At 36.8% G+C, this 20,082-nt stretch overlaps 1 protein-coding gene across 2 annotated transcripts in view; it reads left to right on the plus strand.

Annotated features, from left to right (window-relative positions):
- Positions 1–20,082, plus strand: part of SPATA17 (spermatogenesis associated 17) — a 191,708-nt gene that overhangs the window by 116,326 nt on the left and 55,300 nt on the right. For both annotated transcript variants that reach the window (XM_027122207.1, XM_027122208.1), the window contains one exon: positions 2,937–3,085. In XM_027122207.1, the coding sequence (XP_026978008.1) occupies positions 2,937–3,085 (149 nt within the window). The remainder of the gene's footprint in view (positions 1–2,936; positions 3,086–20,082) is intronic.

Below are 20,082 nucleotides of genomic sequence, written 5' to 3' on the forward strand. Positions count from 1 at the left end.
CGGCAGGCAGACTCTCAACCACTGTGCCACCAGGGAAGCCCTATATTTCTTATTATACCCACAATGTTGTAAATATAAAGACACATGGAAAATACATATACATTTATATAAAGGTATACATTCATATGTATGGGGAATACACATCTGTATGGAAGATTTTATATGTGTATATATACATACACATATACATATACAGGTACACATACCCACATGCATACTCGTAAGGTACGTTTATCTAACATACCACAAAATAATTATCCCTGCTAATTGTTTCCTTTCCCTTTCCTTCTTTCCCCATCTCCTTCCTCCTTACCCCTGGTCGTCCTCCCCCACCCCCATTATATCCTCTCATCCTTCTTTTCCTTCTTTCTCTTATTTTTCCTTCTTTCCCATCTTCTCTTCCCACCTTCTCTCTTATCATCTTTGACTTCTTCCTTTCTCCCTTCCTTCCCACTTTTTTTTTTTTCTTTCCTTTCCTGTTTTCACAGAATGGGATTCTTAATGTGGTTTTCTTTGACTGAACCCCATTTCCTGTACTTATCTATAATAAAAAGGTACCCACATCACTGGGGACATTTGAGATTATATATACTACAGTCCAAATGATACTATTTATACTCTAACAGTCTGTCTGCACTTGTGAGGTGAATTTCTTAAATGTGTGAGACAATAATAGCAAGTTTAAAAGTTTTTTCAGTATTATTTAAGCTTTGAGAAAAGTTTATAAACACAGGATGACTCTAATGTGGGTTATTAAAAATATAGAAGAATATAAGTATATTTGACTCATAATTGGACTTGATTGAAGGCAAAGAAAGTCAAATATTGGAGAACTGTAGCTAAGAGCCCACGAAGTCTCATAGGTTCAGGTTGAATCCTGAATGGTCTACACATTCTAGGAATTAGTATTTGGAAATGAGTACAATGAGCAGAGTGAAATTTGGGATGCTATCTCATTCCAGGTATGATTGGTATAAGTGATCACTTGAGATCTAAGAGTCTATCCACAGAAATAGAAGTCAACAGAAGCTTTGGCATAAGAGAACCTTGACAGTAGAGGCCAAGTTTGCTGACTAGGAAGGTGGTCTATTAAGCTCAAAGGCAAGACATTAATTGTCTAAGACATAAATGTATGGATCAGGCACTGAAACACATAGAAAAATGGACATTCTTAAGGAGGATTGTGGTCATGAAGATTATAGTTAATGAAAAAAGAAGAGTGGGTCTATTTTATTCTAAATTTTGCTGCTTAAGTAGGGCTTCCTCTTTCATTTCCTAATCTTGTTGGAAATAGCAAGTTCCAGAACAAGTAGTGGAGTAAGCCTCAAATGGGTGCGTGTTATATTGATACATCAACAAAGGTCAGACGGCAGAGATTGGCCACCAAGAAGACTTTATTCCTTGTGAATGCAGGCCCCTTCAAAGTCATAGCCTTGGTCTTTTGTTTATATACTTGATGCTACTATTGTTCAAAATCTTTTTCAAACTCCTCTAGAAACTAAAAGTAAGAGTAGTAAGATAATAATAAAGCTAGGAGTACAATTTTTGCATATTTACTAGGTTCTGAGTACAATGCTAAGAGTGTTACTTATATTGTCTTATGTATCTTAAGGACAATTTTGTGAGATAGTTATTATTCCATCTTACATATGAGGAGAAGAGGTCTAGAGAAGTAATTTGCCCCTAATAACACAACCAAATATTATTTTTCAAACCACAGAATTTGTCAAAGTGAAAGATTAAAAATCTATAGAAAATATCCTCTTTTGATTTCTTAATCCTGAACTTGGAATCATGTTACTGTATCTTTAAAAAGTAAAGTTCCAATAAAAATCCATTAACTACTTTCAAATATAGCAATCCTCCTATCCAGCTGTGAAAAGTACTAGATGATACTTATTTGCCATTTGTGTTATTTACGGTCCATGACTTTTATGGTAACTGGTTCCTATTATTGGTTTCTATTAATGTAAAACATAAGTGAACATAAATGAGGCGTGAATCATTTCTTTTTATTAGCCCCCCAGTCTTCACTCAGTGCTTGCAGTAACTCCAGCTGCGTCTTGTTAGTGATAACCTATTTAAAGAAGAAATCTTTAAGGACAAGGGATATGATTAGAAATCTTTGTCTATTTTATATCACTTCTCTCCTGCACAACAAAGGTGGCAAAAACAAGATGTAATCGATGGCACAGCAAAATCTCAAGCCACCTCCGATTTGTATTGTGTTTCATACGATACTAACTAGATAACCAGTGGGTTCTAGTAACTAATATAAGTAACTACTAATTTAAAGGTGGAATATGTTGTAAACCCCTTCACACCATTGCAACTTATGAACTTTGCTATATGTTTGTGTCATTAAATGGTCGCTATTGTATCAGAGTTATTAAGCAATAGAATTTAGAATTTAAATAAAAACACTTAAAATAATTTAAAATATGGCCCTTCTATATTTTGGAGGAGGCCACCAGTTAAATGTAAGATTTGGCGTTCACCTAAAAGCTTTATTTTAATGAAAAAAAAAACTTGCCGTCTGATTTCTATCTATTTGAAAACTGTGCCCAGGGTCTTTCCTAATATTTTTGCTTACTCAAAATGGGAGCGAATTCTTTTTAAATTATAAGAAACGTGCTTTTTAAAATTAGAAAACAAAGCAACTCTTATAACTACAAGTTAACTAGTTCTAGCATGAAAACTCTTTTGATGTAAGTGGGGAAAATTCTGCCTAATTTAAAACATTTTTAGTATAATCACTTGCACTTGTGTGAACGTTTCTTGAAGATGTGGTGCTCTTACTTCATGTGTTTTCTAATTCAGAGAAGAATAAGTTGTTCTTTAAAAACAACCTAGTAAATACTACTTGTTATTCTTTGTAGATATTCAGTAGCCTTGGTCATAAATCACAAGCTATCTACCTCATCCTTTCTTGTCAGGGACCCTTCCGCGATGTCGCTGAAGTGTGGGAACAGCGCTACAAGCCTCTGGAACCGACTCTGCGAGTGGCCGAACCGATGGATGGGCTAAATGAGGCCAGAGCACAGCTCCAGAGACAGGAATGGACGCGAAATGTGAATGACAATATGTGAGTTCTTAGCTTAAAAGAAGTAGCTGTACCATGTTTGGTGCCTGAAGTATTTTTAATATTTTCTATTTCCTAGTATTGTAGAGAATCTTTTATTTGTGAGAAAAGGAAGAACCACCCCTGACCTATTCAGAAGCAACCATTTTTCAATATGCAAGTGTTTTAGATAAGGTCGATATTGACGATGATATTGATTTTATACACATACACACACACACACATACACACATACATACATATTACTCAAAGGAAAAAAGGAAAGAATGAATGGCATTTCACGGGGATAAGTGACCACTATCCATGCATCTGTGAAGATAATTTCCCTAATTATCCAGTGAAAGTATTCATATTTCTGATGCTTCTATAATAAGATCCAACAGAACAAAAACATTTTTCTTAAAGTGAACTAAATTTTATTTGGATACATTGATATGGCATTGTAGTTTTAATAAATCAGGTACAATGAAAGAGTTTAGTTTCTTCACCACTGAGGAGGATGATTGAGAAAGATAAAGGGCAATCTAAGAGCATATGCGATTTTAAATTATTATATTAGCATCACTGATTTGGGTCTCAATTCATACATCTTTCTCCAAGGTACTTCCTCTCTCTTCAGGCATTTGTCATCAATAGTTATATGTAATTTATAAACAGACAATTTAAAATCTAGAAAAGCTTTTAAAAATTATTATTATTCTATAAGATATCTTGTAATTATCTTTGTAATATATCATAATAATTATTTACTATTATATATACTAAATAATAAAAAGGCAATTATATTATTCTAATCTAAATTATTATAATTTTAATATGTTATGTATTATAAATAATTATATGTCAACTACAACATATAAACCACAGTTACTTATTTATATAATATATACTATGCACTAATCATCATATTACATATGTTATATAATAATAATTCCAAAATACATTACAAAGTATGTTTTGTTATATAAAGAAACTAGAATTACCTCTTATCCAGCATGGTGGATTTTGGATAGTTTTATCAGTCAGAAGGGATATATAATATGCTTTATTTTAATCATACATTTCTGAAGAGACTCTTGAAAAATAAAGATTTTTGAACAAACTCATATGAAAGATAAAACTGGCAAGTATCTCAAGTAATTTTCATAAAGTTTTTCATTTTATAGCAATTACTTGAAGTGAGATATTAGCTATAGAGTGTTCAGCATATTCTTTCAATAATTGAATGAGTTACCCAACACATAATGAATAAGAAAATAAGAAACATTTTTTTCCAATTATTTTGGGGAGGTAGATTTCTTTTAGTAAAGAGATTATAGAAGATTAGTGCTGCTCGACTTAGCCAAGCAAAATGTGCAATTTAGTGATGAATATCAAAAGAGTTATATTATTCAGAATTATTTTTCTATTTTCAGTGATGCCAAGGTTTATGAAATAACAAAATTAACTTCTCAAATAGTTGACCCCATTGATATTGCTACAGAAATCACTGTGTATAAAAGATACTGAAGTATCCTTTCTTAGCATTTTCCTTGGTAAACCTAGAAAGAGCAGATATCAACGTTAGCCCCAAAGAAAGGTGCTCAACTTTTACTTTCTGTGGAATACTTGTAAATATCTTCAACCTCTACAGTGTTGCTGATGACCCTTCACCTTGAAACTTTCAGACTGAAAAGCGCTTTTAGGATAACCAACCAATCAGGAGCAAACCAAGTTGGGAATGCTAAAGAAATTACTTACAGATTTGAAGCTATCATGTTTTTAGTGAAGAGGCTAAGCAATGAGTTTTAACAGCCAGCCTATGGATAATCCACTTTTTCAGAGAACTGAAACTATTATTTTGTAGCTTCTTCTGAATCCATTTTGATTTCCATATACTGGATAACATAAATGTATCTTGTGAGGCAAAAGAAATGTTAGAAATTTAGGTTTTATATCTTTCAGATAATAATTTTGTGATAGAAATTAGGCCAAAAGTCTACTTTTATCACAGAGATGCATGGTTTATTAATGAGAAGGATCGTTATTGGCCACGTTACCAGTTTCATCTGTAAGGAATTGAGGGCAGTGCCTTTGCCATCCAAGGGCCTTAACTAGGAACCCTCTATCTAAAGCCAGGAAGGTAGAGCTTTTTATTTCTAACCTTAAGGATTCAAAGGGTGGCCTTATATCTGAGGATATGACACATTTAGCTATTTTGTTTCCATACCTTTATGAAAATTGCACTGTGGTGATAGTAGAAGGTTGGGCTTTGGAACTAGATCTGTGCGAGCTCAAATCTAGACTGCATTACACAACAGCAGTATAATCTTGGGTAAGTAACTTAGCCAGCCTGAGCCTCTGTTTCCCTGTCTGTAAAATGGGGAGAGAAATGTTATCTTAAAGGTTATAATGAGGATTGAATGAGATAATGAGTATAAAGTACCAAGAACATAGCAGAGTGTTAATAGAAGATAATTATCATCATGTTTAGTATCTGCTACAAGCATAATAATTCTGCATCTAAGACATCAAACTGTGGGTAGGAAACCACAGATTCCACAGATGGGCTGGATTTTATCTACTAGCCCTGGGAACCAGAAGTTAAAGAGGACCACGGGCAGAGCTCTCATAGGCCACTCATAGAAAATTTCTTATTAAGGTTCTGAAAGACAGCTTTTTCTGAATGTGTTAGTTTGCTAGGGCTGCCGTAACAAAATACTATAAACTAGATGGCTTAAACAACAGAAATTACTGTCTTATGGTTCTGGAGGCTAAAGTCCTGGATCAAGGCCTCAGCAGGGGTGATTCCTTCTGTTCCGTCTCTCCCATAGCTTTTGATGATGGCTGAATCTTTGGTGGTCCTTGGCTTGTAGAAGCATCACCCCTATCTCCGCCTTCATCTTCACAGAGGTACTCTTCCTATGTATGTGTCTGTCCAAATTTCCCCTTTTTATAAGGACGCCAGTCAGACCAGATTAAGGGCCCAGCCTACTCCAATATGACTGCATTTTATAATACCCACAGCGACTGTATTTCCAAATAAGGTCACATTCTTTAATGTATTCTTTAAAACAAGTATAGGAAGTGGGACAGTAACATTTTACATATAGAGTATGGAGGGTTTTTTGGAAATCGTTTAAAAACTGTTCTTATTCCTAAAGAAAATCAATTTTCTCATGCCTTCTCGAAGAAAATTATTTTCATTATTCACATGTCTATCTTTACGAAGCCAAGAAATTAAATAAGCAATTAGTAAATAATTGTCCAGTAACCTTTATGTGAGGAGCTCTCGGCTAGACATTATAAGAAATATAAAGGAGTATTTATTGATTCAACAAATGTTTGCGTGTCAGGAAGAGTTCTATGCTCTCGGAATATGGCACTGAATAAAGTAGACAAGTCTCTGGCCTCATGAAACTTCTGTGCTTCTAGCTTTAAACTGAACCAGATAACCTAATGAAATTCAGAATAAGTATCATTTGCAGATAAGCACCTGAAAATAGTCAAGCGTGTGTTAAAGACAGTAACTGCCATGAAAAAAAAATTTTTTTTTTAATGTAGAGTTTGCTCTGTTCTCTGATGACCTAGGAAGGTATTCTTCACAGAAAAGGAACTGAATTGAGTTCTGTGGAAAGAGACGTTTAAGATTTTGACAGAGAAAAGAAGAGAAAGTAGATAAAAAATACGTTGATGGTATGGGGAAAAATGATGGTAGAACAATGAGAAGACCATTTTGACAGAAACTCATTTTTTTGGGGCGGGGGCGGGGTTCGCGGGCCTCTCACTGTTGTGGCCTCTCCCGTTGCGGAGCACAGGCTCCGGACACGCAGGCTCAGCGCCATGGCTCACGGGCCCAGCCGCTCCGCGGCATGTGGAATCTTCCCGGACCGGGGCACGAACCCATGTCCCCTGCATCGGCAGGCGGACTCTCAACCACTGCGCCACCAGGGAAGCCCAGAAATTCATTTTTATGTGAGAGGCAGTAGAAAGAAAAGTGGTAGGAGGCTTCAAGGCCAAGGCTTTGAGGGTTCATCTGTAGATAATGGAGAACTATTTAAGGCTTCTGAGTAAGAGGATGTTACAAGCAGAATATGAATTTGTTGATTGTATTTGAGAAGAAATATGCTGGAGGGAAGGAGACGCATGAGGAGAATATTGCAGTACTTTTGGTGAGAGGTAACGGGATAGAACTAAGGTGAGGGCAAGATTCAATATTCAACTTTTTCTTTACTTCCTTCTCCTTTCTATACGTAATCTCTCTGAGTGTTTGCTTCTGTTTGAGAGACTTCAACTCTGTGACAATGATTTCCACTCTAAGTCTCTAAGATCTTTCTCCTACGTTCCCGATTTATATTTTCAGCTGCCATCTTTGTTTGCATCTCCGCCAGGTGCCCCAAACTCAGTAGACCCTACTTTGGACTGCTGCTTCTTGTCTTGAGTGTGAATTGCAGCACCAACTGTCTGCCCAAGTAGGGACTTGTGAATTACCCTGTTATCCTTCTCCGGAATTCTATTGGTCCCCAAATCCTGTCTATTCTACCTTTCATGTATCTCTCAAATTCAGCCACCCCCTTCCCTTACTACTATTGATTTAGTTTAGGACTTATAATTTCTTCTTTTAATTGCTGTAAATCCCATCCAGTCTGCCCATTCAGTGCATTTACCATGACCACACTAGAGAAATTTCAGCAAGCAGTTATTCAGCCCAAATGCTTTTTCATGACTTTTTATCAACTGCAGGATAAATCTTAATTCTTTATTGTAAGACTCAAGGCCCTTCAGGATCTGATCCAGGCTTATTTCTCCAGCGAATAGGCTGCCAGGTTCCCTAAGAAACTCTGCGTCTAGAGCTCCTGGGCTGTTATCATTTCTCTTTATGTCCATGCCCTCTTCTGCTTCCATTAAGGAGTTTCCTACCTCCCTTGGTTTACTCATTCTGCTCAAATCCACTTAAAAAAATAACAAAGGATTGTTTCTTTACATTTAAAAAAATGGAAAGAGCAGCACATATTTGTTTTAGGGTTTTTCAGAGAACATATTAAGAATTATTTTCAGATGTAAAATGGGACCATGCAAGTTGCCTAGACGAAGTGGGGAAAGAAGTCATTATCATTAAGAGATGGAAGAAACAGAAGGCCATGGCACCAGAGCTATCAGAGCAAATGTTTAATTTACCCACTAAGATGGCAGAGGTGGAGTGAAGTGATCATAAATCCGGTGATATAGGCTGATATTGGCTTCACCAAAGTCTTATGAGAGGGGCTAAGGTCCTATATGTTAATACCGTCTATTAATTGTAAACATCCTGGCTTAATACAGGAGACTGTAATTATGCAGGCTGTAACCGTATCCAAAATGGAGTGGTTTAAGACATTGCAGTGGAAGTCGGTGCTAATCTCTGCACTGGTAGGCAGAATAATAGCCCCGCAGAGAAGACACATCCTAATCCCAGGAAACAGTGCATATGTCACCTTGTATGATAAAGAGAACTTTGCAGATATGATTAAGGATTTAAAGATGGGGAGATTATCCTGGATTCCGGACGGGCCCAATGGAATCACAAGGGTCCTTAAAAGTGGAAGAGGGATGCAGAAAGAGATTTGACTACATAAAAGGTCAGAGCGATGCAATGTGAGAAGGAAAACTCATCTTTGCTAGTTTTGAAGATGGAGGAAAGGCCACAACCAAGAAATGCTGGCAGCCTCTAGAAGCTGGAAAAGGTAAAGGTAAAGAAATGGATTCTCCCCTAGAGCCTCCAGAAGGGATGCAGCCCTCCCAGTGCCTTGATTTTAGCCTAGTGAGACCCATTTCAGACTTCTGACCTTCAGAACTCTAAGGTAATAAATTCATATTCCTGAAGCCACTAAGTCTGTGATGACTTGTTACAGTAGAAATAGAAAACTAATACAAGTGTCCTTCAAATCAAGGAGCTGGCTTGCTAGATCAGACTTTGGTGTTTAGATTAATTATAAACCTGAGCCAGAGTTGAGGGATATCCTTAGATCCCTAAGGATTCAAAATTCTTCTGCAGGTTTAGGGTGTGGACATTTAGAGTATTAAAAAAAATACAACCAGGGCTTGAACTTTCCTATGAAATTAAGTTCACAATTTAATCATATTGTAAGGATATTATATTTGAAACTTGTACAGCCTTTCATAAGAACCTGAGTACAGACAGCGCAATAGCCATCCCTACATCTTTTTGAAAAATAAAAGGTATTAATTTTCTAATAGTTTTTGTAGAAGAGGCAAAACTTTACTTCTCCCCACTTAGGGACTTCAGCTGGGACTGAGAATTAAATTGGCATAAGACAGATTAAAAGCATACAGATTTATTTAATATAAGTTTTGCAACACACAATAGTCCTCATAAAGAAATGAAAACAAGTGGCAAACCCTAAGTGCTTATATATTGGGTTGAGCAAAGAGAAACAATTGTGGAAAATAACAAAAATATATGTGGAGTCCAAAGGAAGATAAAAATTATTTAACAAGGTCTGTTGGTACAGAATTCTCTATGCTGTGACTTCCCATCTCTGGTGATAGGAATGTTTCTTTCTTCCTGGTATAGGAAAGGCATCTTTCACATGGGAGTGTTATCTCCTGATTTTAGGGGAAAAAAGGGGAACTAAGATCGCTTTTCTTCTACCTGTTGTTTATAAGTGCCTTTAGCTCAAAATAATCCTTGGCCAAAGTGGCCTATTTTGGGGTGGCGTATTTTGTCACCTTCATTATTAAGAGTAGGTGAACAGTAGTTGAACTAAACTGTTTTTTAAAAGGACATTTAAAAACCGTGGTATATGTAGATGAGATCTGGTTGTATTATTTATCACTAAGGACAGTGGTAAGGAAATTTAACACATCTCAAAACTTTTTGGACTCGTGTGATTTTGTAACACTTTAGACCTTTACAATTTGCATATTTTCTGAACCGTTATTGTATTATGATAAGTAGGGATTATCATACATTTTCAGATAATGTTTTCCTAACAATTCAACTTTTATTTGTAACTCTTCCATTTATTTTAATTACTAGCACAGTGTGCAACATTTATTAATCAGCAGAGCCTTTTTAAGTTAAAATACTAAATTAGCTAACCCCATTAACACAGAATACTCCAAACAAGCAGTAATAGGAGAGGTAGTTGCTGTGCAAATCGTATTATACATGCGGGTGCTCTAGGGCACAGTTAAGCGTGATTACCCTCTTTTGATCCAGTATTCCTCTGTCTCTCCCAGCTAATTTCCAGTGGAAATTTACAAAGTACTGCCTTCATTTTTCCAGCTTAATTTTTCTAATGAAGTTCTGGTACTTTATAACACTAGGGATACAGATAATAAGCCTGTGTGTAATTAAGAATTTCTAGAATTTGTCTACAAAAAAGCCCTTTATTACTTTGGCTCTACAGTGAGAACTGTGCTCTCTTTTTGTCCACTGTTTCCTTGAAAAAGATGGCTTTTTAAATAACAGAATCCTAGAATTCTGTTCTCATAGACATCTAAGTCTGAAGAAGTTTAAGACTTATAACATCGACATAATGGTGATAACTTGGAATACTTTTACTGATTTTGTGAAAATATTACTCACACTTTTGGTGTATGCAATCAGACAATCATAAAAACACACTGTTAGTCTTTTTAGTTAGACTTTTATCATTTTCTAATAATTCTTCCTAATACAATGGCTAACATATTCTAAGTAAAGTTTTGCCAATTAACTTTTGGTCCATTTACGAGGCCTGTGGAATTTCCTTTGTAAAAGAAAGATGCTCATTCTGTGCCGTACTCACATTCTTCTATTGGTATGGCATTTATACATCCCAGTCTTCGCTGTTTCAATTTAGAGTTCAAAAGTATGTTGGGGGTCAGAAGAGACTTGAAGGCTGAACAGAAGTTTGCCAGGCGAAGCAAGGAGGGTGACACCAAGGATGTTGCCTGGACAAAGCCACCTCTTTGTCAACGAGTGCATAGCTCACGTGGGTTTCAGTTTGCCTTCTGAGGTATCTAGCGAAGCTTAGTTCAGAGCTTTGGTACCTCATGCAAAGTAGCAGAGATGAGAGGGAAAGTATAGGTGGACCCAAGAGTATAAAGGGCCATGTGTACCATGATAAAGTGTTTGGACTCTACCATATAAAACATGGTGTAGAACCATCACTGAGTTTTAATCACTGGAGTGAAAGGGTCAGTTATCTTAGAAATATCACTCTACTAGCTATGTCCATGGTAAAGACATGGGAGTCACAGCAGTTAAGGTACTGCTGCCATAGTCCAGTTCGGAGATAAAGAGGACTCGTAATAGAACAAGGATAGTGGTGGTGGAAGGAAAGAGAAAGGTTGACAAACTGCTTTATAGGTAGAATCCTATAAACCCTAAACCAGAAATAGGGGCCAACATGGTATGGTGTGGATGGGTGGTCAGGGGCATAGATGCATTTAGGATCACTATCTTAGGGCTTTCTTCATTGCTAAGAACAAAGATCCATTCACGGTAACTCAAGTAAAGGGTGTGTTTGAAAGATCCATTGAAGAACCTTATAGAAATCTAAGGAACCAAAGAAAAACCGCACTAAGGTGACTCTTGAGGGCTGGAAAGGCCTGGTTTTCTCCCTCTAGTGGCACCTCCACTTTTCTCTGTATTTCTGCTTCCTGTTTTCTTTCTACTGACTGGCTTTATCTACTGCCTCACAGTTTCTTGCCCATAAACCTTCAGCCTGCCCTTAGTTATCCTGGCCACCCCAGGCCTGATTCAGTGTAACCTTCCAGCTCTAGAACCCACAGCTAATTCTGCTTTTCAGTTCAGGAGAATCTGTTCTGCTCAATTTATATTATCAAACTGGCCCACACAAGCTGTAGGCTTGAAACACAATTGATACTTAACAAATATGTGTTAAGTTAATGGACATGTGCTGTTAACATATGAATGGATCACAACTGTGGTCAGGGGACGGTATGTCACATTATATCAAATACAGTGTCTTATGAAAGTATAGCCAGGAGCGAGCAAGGATTTCCTCCGATTGAGAAGTGCAGAGGCAGGGGTTCCTCTAGTGCCTTGATAGCTTCGGAGTGAGGTGACTGGTCAGATAGTGATGTCCTTACTTAATAAAAAAAATGTAAGAAGAACTGTTGTCTTGATAGGGTGGAGGTTTGGGATATGAGTTTAATTTGGGGGCAGCTCTATTTGAGGTACCTATTGTATATCCAGGTAGATATTCCTAGTGAGCATTTGAAAATACTGGTCTTGAGTTAAAGAATAACACTGTATATAGAGATAAAAATTTAGAAATCATCAGAGGTGTTAGTTAAAAGCTTGGTGGGGGGAAAGATCTCCAGGGAGAAACTAGAGAGAGAAAAGATTAAGCACAGATTCCCGGGAGTTGCTTTAATGTCAGGGCAGTGGTTCTTAATTAGGTCGCTTATCTATATCACCTTGAGGTTTAAAATTATATACATATGCACTCCTTAGTCTCAACCACACATATTTTGACTCAGTAGGCATATGGGTTTGACATATATGCCTAAGTGATTCTAATGCCCAGTTCTGGTTAAGATAAGAGTCATTAATTCAAGGTATCAGCAGAAAATGATGAGTCAGTCAGGAAACTGAGAAAGCAAGGAAGAGTACCAGGAGGTATTTTGCAAATCAAGGGAGAAGAGAATTCGCTACAAGGACTGGACTCTGCTTGATGCAGCGTTCAAGTTGAATGAGGACTGAAAAGAATGCATCAGATTTGGCTGTTGGGAAGTCATTCATCCATAGCTTTTGCTTTCTCCTTTATCACCTAGCTCTTATTTCTACCACATTCTTGAGGATATCATAAGAGAGCTTGTCAAATTCTTTGCCAAACTTCAGATATACGATGTTTAAAATTTTACTTTACCTGTGGTGATGATATATTTTTCTTTATATGTATTTATTTATATATAAAATATTTTAATTTATATTTTTAAATGTATATTTAATTTTAAAATTTAAAATATCAAAATATAGACATATTAAAATAAAATAGTACCAGTATCATATACACACATATATTGGCCCACTTTTCTAGAATTTAATTTTATTTTAATATTCCATTTTAGAATCTTGCTGAAATTAACATCAGATTAAGCCACCTATATGTTATAGAATCTATATTCTTCTGCTTTTAGACTAATTTTGGTATATATTTGGTACATTCATAAGGTCTTAAGAATAACTAATGATGATTTGGTGATCTCATCCAAAGATCTAATTTGAGATACAGTATATCTTATAGAGACCTTGAAATCATTGGGTAGGCGCTCATTTATAAATTCTAAACCAGAGATTACAAACTAGTGGCTTCTGAGTTGCATACAGCTTCCATGTATGTTATATTTGGACCCCTTAGTTTTCTAAAAATTAAATTGATTGAAAAATTAAAAATTGATTAAAACATTAGAAAAGGTAATTATATCTTTTAAAAATCCAGATTTTCTGGCTTATATTAAGCATTAAGAGATCTGGAAACAGCAGGCCTCCAGTCTCCTATGGCAACAAACTGATTAAAGCTTGCATTCTTAGTTTTTACATCTGACTTAATATGTGTTACCTGCCTGGTCTTTCCAGACGCAGACATTGGAGACCCTTGTTCCAGATGATAAGCTCCTCGAGGAAGAGCCCAGGATTTAAGCAGTACGCTTAGCACCATACTTGGCAAGCAGTAAGCGGTCAACAGCTCTTTTTACATATTGAGCTTGAGCTTGAACTAGTTTTGTTTGTTTTGTTTTAATCTATCTGATCACCAAAATCATTCTCGTTGCAAGAGAAATCAAGCAAGAGGAAATGAATTCAAGTGTGATTTCTCTTTGATCTTTTTTTTTTAAACATCTTTATTGGAGTATAGTTACTTTACAGTGGTGTGTTAGTTTCTGCTTTATAACAAAGTGAATCAGTTATACATATACATATGTCCCCATACCTCTTCCCTCTTGCGTCTCCCTCCCTCCCACCCTCCCTATCCCACCCCTCCAGGCGGTCACAAAGCACCGAGCCAATATCCCTGTGCCATGCGGCTGCTTCCCACTAGCTATTACCTTACGTTTGTTAGCGTATATATGTCCAGGCCTCTCTCTTGCTTTGTGCCATCTTTGATCTTTATTAACACCGCACTAACAGTTCGCGTAATAGGGCAGCCTTTACTTCCTCTTTTCTTTTTCTTAGAACAGCATTTTCCAAACTGTGTCTCTTGAACTCTAGTCTGGAAGATGTTAATGAGTTTCTGTCAAATAAACTTGGGAAAAATTATATTTGAAACGTTTAAACTTTTTTTTTTTGGCATTTACAGGGCTTCTCCGTCTTAAATATATTTTTATTTAGTGTGACCTTCAAAAAGGGGACATATAATATATAGCATTTTGCAAGCTCATTTATTCAACAAATATTACAGCCTAATATGTGCCAGGCACTGTATTAGGTACTAAGGACAAAGCAATGAACAACATTGCAAAGGTTTCCAGGCATCGTAGAGCTAATGGCATGATTGGCCATGGAATCCCCTTATCCACAGACCATGGTTTGGAATATGCTGCTCTACATTTGATTTTTCTTAGCAATTTTTTTTTTTTTTAGTTTCAGCTTATTTCATTCTGCTTAAGAATAATTTGTGCAAGTGTTTCCCACAGCCTTATTTTTCTCCTTAATTTTGTTCTTTATGTCAATTACACAAGTCCTTAACATACCTGAGCTTAAAACATTTAAAGTTGTAAATGGACTGCTAAAAGAAGAACCTGAATGAATGCAACTTAGCTGGGGCATTTAAATTCAGTATCTTTCAGCAGAAATTTTTTTTTGGTGAGTTTTCCACAATCAACTAGAGGAAAGTAAGGTCAACTCTGATATGTATCGGAAAGTTGTTGCACAGCTGTAATGAAATTACTGAATCAGTGTGCCTGGAGATTGTTAATAATAATAATAACATATCCAGGGAATACTAGTCCTCTTAAGCTAAAAAAAATGTAAGGAGGGCAAAATATGTCTTTCCATTTAAATTTAGAAGCTTGTAATATAAGCTCACTGTCTAGCTGAACAGATAGTCTTGTCATTTGCATTCTTAATATTTAAATATTATGTTGCCATAGGTATTCTTTATATTTAAATACGAAATTTATATCACCACCCTAGGGGAGAGGTTTGTGTTATTGATACTGCTGCTTAAAAAGTTTATGACTTTTAAACTTCTGCTGTGAATTCTACTCTAAGAATGAAATACTTTATGTACTGAATAGTTATAGCAATGTTTATATGAAAATCTCAATGAAACCTGTTTTCATCCATAAATGAAGTCTAATTCCTATTTCAACTTGTTGTCATTTTATGAACATCTCTTCAACCAAAATTCTACTCAAATAAAACATCTTGATAGATGAGTATGTTTTGAAATCCCTCTATTGGTATTAATGAGCTGTATATTAGATTTATCTGGAAATTTGGATTGTTAATACATATAGCAAAAACACCTTTTATTTCTCATATTGAAGGTAATAAAAAGAGACTTTTTATTTACTAAGTTTATTCTAAAACATATTATTCTGTATTAAAAAGGAAAAAAAATTCAACATTTTATGGCCCGTTTTAATGAATTGGACAGTTGACCTGATTTTTTTTAGAAGGGCTAAAATTATTTAATATTTATTTTTTCCAGTTTTATTGAGGTATAATTGACATATTGCACTGTCCAGCACAATGGTTTCACTTATATATATCATGAACTGTGTATATATTTATTATTAATTCATTATATTAAGTCAGTATTCATTATGAATTATGCTACAAGTTTAAAATATATCTCATCCTATTTCAAATATAATTAACACAAAAAATTTGTATATTTCCAGTTGTGTGGTTTTTCAAAATGTTTTGTCTTAAAAGAAATGCTACAACTGGTTAATGAGAACTAAGTCATCTGACAATGAGACTAGAAATGAACTGGTTTTAATTCAGCCCTCAAAACATTAAATTTACTATTTTCTATATTATAATAATGATTAAAATATTAGAATCTAATAAAATATGTAATTTTTGAGCAGGTGTACTTTTATGATAACATGAAAATTTTTTGTTTGTTGATTAGTAGATTAAATCAACTTCCTTTGTTCATATTTTCTCTTCTGATTCTTTCATCAACTCTTTTCAAACTTCTATACCTAGGTGTCCTTGCTTGTCGAATTAAGTTTTGTAGAGCAGAGGGAATTGCCTCTGGAATTAAGAGAATTGCTTTCCCTTAATTAGCCCATAGTGGATTTTTTTCCCCTCCTAGTCTCCTTTTTTATACCCCATTTAAATAACTGCTCTATTTTGAGCATTACAAAGCTCTTAATCCTTGCTGCTCCTTTTGCAAGTATTTTATTTTATTTTATTTTTTAATAAATTTATTTATTTTTATTTTTGGCTGCATTGGGTGTTCGTTGCTGCGGGGCTTTCTCTAGTTGAGGCGAGCAGGGGCTACTCTTTGTTGAGGTGCGCGGGCTTCTCATTGTGGTGGCTTCTTTGGTTGCGGAGCACGGGCTCTAGGCACATGGGCTTCAGTAGTTGTGGCTCGCGGACTTAGTTGCTCCACGGCATGTGGGATCTTCCCGGACCAGGACTCAAACCTGTGTCCCCCACATTGGCGGGCGGATTCTTAACCACTGTGCCACCAGCGAAGCCCGCAAGTATTTTAGGTAGAGCTTTTCAGCAGAGATCCTGGAGTGAATCCCAGTACCGACTCCTGTATCCCGTTTAGGCATGTCTGCCCTCCCAGTGTTGTTAATGATTGGAACGAGACAGGTTGTTCATAGCCCAAGATCTTTATTAATGCAACTTGTGATTTCTTCAGCATGTTCTACAGTTCTGCTGTAAGAACAACAAAAAATAATTGGCATGTTTCGCATTCTATGTAGCATATACAATAAAACAGATAATTGATTTTTCAGAGAGATTCTTTGGTCATTTATTACCTCAGTAGTTAAGAAACAATAGCATCTTCTGGGACTTCCCTGGTGGCGTAGTGGTTGGGAGTCCGCCTGCCAATGCAGGGGACACAGGTTCGAGCCCTGGTCCGGGAAGATCCCACATGCTGCGGAGCAACTAAGCCTGTGCGCCACAACTACTGAGCCCGTGCTCCACAACAAGAGAAAGCCCACGCGCAGCAATGAAGACCCAACGCAGCCAAAAATAAATAAATAAATAAGAAAAAAAAGAAAGAAAGAAACAAGAGCATCTTCGAGTCACTCTTAAGGTAGAAGTAAACTACAATTTGAACATATGAAATTCAATTACTCAAATACGAAGACGGTAAAATTCATATGACTTTATTTGTTCTGCTATCATCTCATTACATTTTATTGTCCATGAAGTGTAGGAGGTTTCCAAACTTGAAGACGAAATCATTTTATATGCAGTCTGAGATGATGGACAAGTATTTATTTTTGTTTCTTTTTTCCCCAAACGGAAAGAGTGAATGTGTTGAAGAATCCTGTATTTATTTTCGAGTTCATAAGTAAGAAAAGAAACCTCTTCCAATAAAAAGATGGAAAATGTCAGACATGTTTGGTATCAAAGGATCACAAGGCGTCCAATTTAGCAACAGAGTTTTAGAGAGAGGAATGTGGTAATGAGCTCTCCTTCCTCCATCCCCAGTGTTTATTAGCCTTCGTCATGTTATGATCAAGTCCACCCTCAGGGAGGGGGCCACACAGAGCCCCAGTGATGTTACAGTTTGGCAATAGTATCTGTGAGGAAAGGATAAAGTAACTGAGGATAATATTCCACAGAGATGTTAAGAAAGCTAAGACTGCTGAAGCTTCTTTACCTGTTCTGGTAAGAGTCAGTATAAGCACCCTATGAAGAGCATTCTTCCCATTTTCAAGGCCAATGAGCTCCATACTTCTAACACCCCACATGTGGGTTCCAAGCTTTTACCTCTCAGCCTGTACTCATACCAGTCCCCTACTTTTACATCTTCCTTCTCAATTTTCATTTCGGCCTAATGAAGTCTGACCCATTTGTTAAAACTCAGGTTAGATATTGTCCCCAGTGCTTTCTGTTCCCATACTCTTTTGTTTTTTCTTTATCAGAAAGCTTTGCTTCCCCACCCTGCTACACCCCCTGCTTTATATTGGCATAGTTGTCTTTTTCCCTCATTAGATTTTAAGGGTCTTAGGGTGAGGCTTCTGCTTATTCATCTTTTTTATACCTGCAGTGTCTAAACACAATGTTACTGAGCATAGTTATTTAAGACATATGTGGTGGATTGAATTAACTATGAATTAAGTCCCCTAGTGATTATTATATACCTACTATTTGCTTATCTGATACAGGCCCAGAGCTGAGTATCCATTTCCTTATCATAAGGAGCTGCCTCTAGGGGAAGCTGACATCTCCCTTGGGTTCCCCTGCTCTCTTCTTCTCCCCCGTCCACTCCCTCTTCAGCTCAAGGAGGGAGCATGCTACTCCTTGGGGGGGACCCATCCTATGCAGGGCCACATTCCATGAGGTCTACCTCGCTCCAGAGTTTCTCTTGACCTCTCCTCAGACTAGTAGTCAGGTGCTGGCCTGGAGTTGCTCTCAGTGGGGAGAATCCTTAGCTGTCCCACCTTTTCCTTTTTTGGCCAGTGGTTAAAGAGGAAGGCTCTTCTCCCCGGAGGAACATCTGTCTCTTATCACACCTTTGATTTTTGCTGGCTGTTAAGACTCAGGGCAAAACGGAGAGCAGTCCCCACATTTGAAAGGGGTGGATTACACACTCTGTTTTAAATTTGGGGACAAACTCACTCCAGTTTGCTCTTTTTCCTGCCTCTAGCCTAGGCAAAAAGACTTACTTGCATGCTTTGCATAACTCATTGGAGAATTTATTGTGATCTGGAGTAAAACTCCTAACTTGTAATAAGGTACCCTTTGTCCTGCTTTGTGCTTAATACATATATTTCACTAGAAGCCCTTTAACAGAGAGAGGGCTGTTCTAGGACATGTTTGAAACCTGAACAGGTATTTGAGACTTGTTCCATAGCTATGTATCTCGATATCTGTGAATCCTTATCTCCATGTCCAGTTTGAAATGATTTACCTAAGTCAGAATTCGTCGTGGCTTGGATAACTACCCTATTGGGCAATCAATATATAATATATATGGAGAAAAATATTTAGCAATTTATGAAGATCGGTAATATATTTCTATGCATAGTTTCCATGGGCAATCTCATCTTCACTCTAAAGCTGTTCACGATCTCCTTTGCTTCCTTCATAAAGAACTCAATTTTCTAGTTATGTTGAACCCCTTTCCGTTTCTTCAGCATCCCTTTTTATGCTCTAACTCACCTCCATATCTTTGTGTATGTTGTTTCTTCTGTCTAAAATAGTCTTCAACAGCTTCTTAACTTGACTAACTCTACATGTCTAGTACGCAGCTCTGACATACATGGTCTGGGAAGACAGCTTTTCCATGCCCCGCCCCCCAACTCCCTGCCAATAACCAGCCTCACATGCATATACATGTGCATGTTACAAGCTTATATGCGTATATAAATAAACCTTCCTCTGTGTCCTAATTGCCTCTTGTGCATGTATTTATCACAAAACCAACACATTCTACTGTGTTGTCTCATTCTCCACCCCCTGTTATAAGGTGAATTCCTCTTAGGTATACTGCATCTTCCAGCATTAAATCCCAGTGTTTTTCAAAGTGTTTAGTATATAAAAGCATTTCATTTAATGTTTGTTTAATGAATAAATATTAAGAGAGTAGAGAAATTAGTGTGGGTTGGAGTAGGACGATTAGGAAGCTGGGTGTTAAGCCAGATTTTGAAAGATAAGTAGTACTTGGATCAGTATTTCAGGAAGAGGAAGATGGACAAAGGCAGAGCTGGGATAGAAAGACAGGAATGAAGGAAACAGAGAAAGAATGAAGGAAGGGAAGGAGGGAGGGAGGGAGGAAGGAGAATGACATCAAAAGACGTCAGGTAAGGAGTGGTAGGAGATTGAAGAGACCCAGTGTATTCTAAGAAGCCTGACTGCTGGG

The sequence above is a fragment of the Aethalodelphis obliquidens genome, unplaced genomic scaffold (assembly GCF_003676395.1).
Source record: "Aethalodelphis obliquidens isolate GAN/ISIS:26980383/991018 unplaced genomic scaffold, ASM367639v1 scaffold24, whole genome shotgun sequence".
Taxonomy (NCBI): domain Eukaryota; kingdom Metazoa; phylum Chordata; class Mammalia; order Artiodactyla; family Delphinidae; genus Aethalodelphis; species Aethalodelphis obliquidens.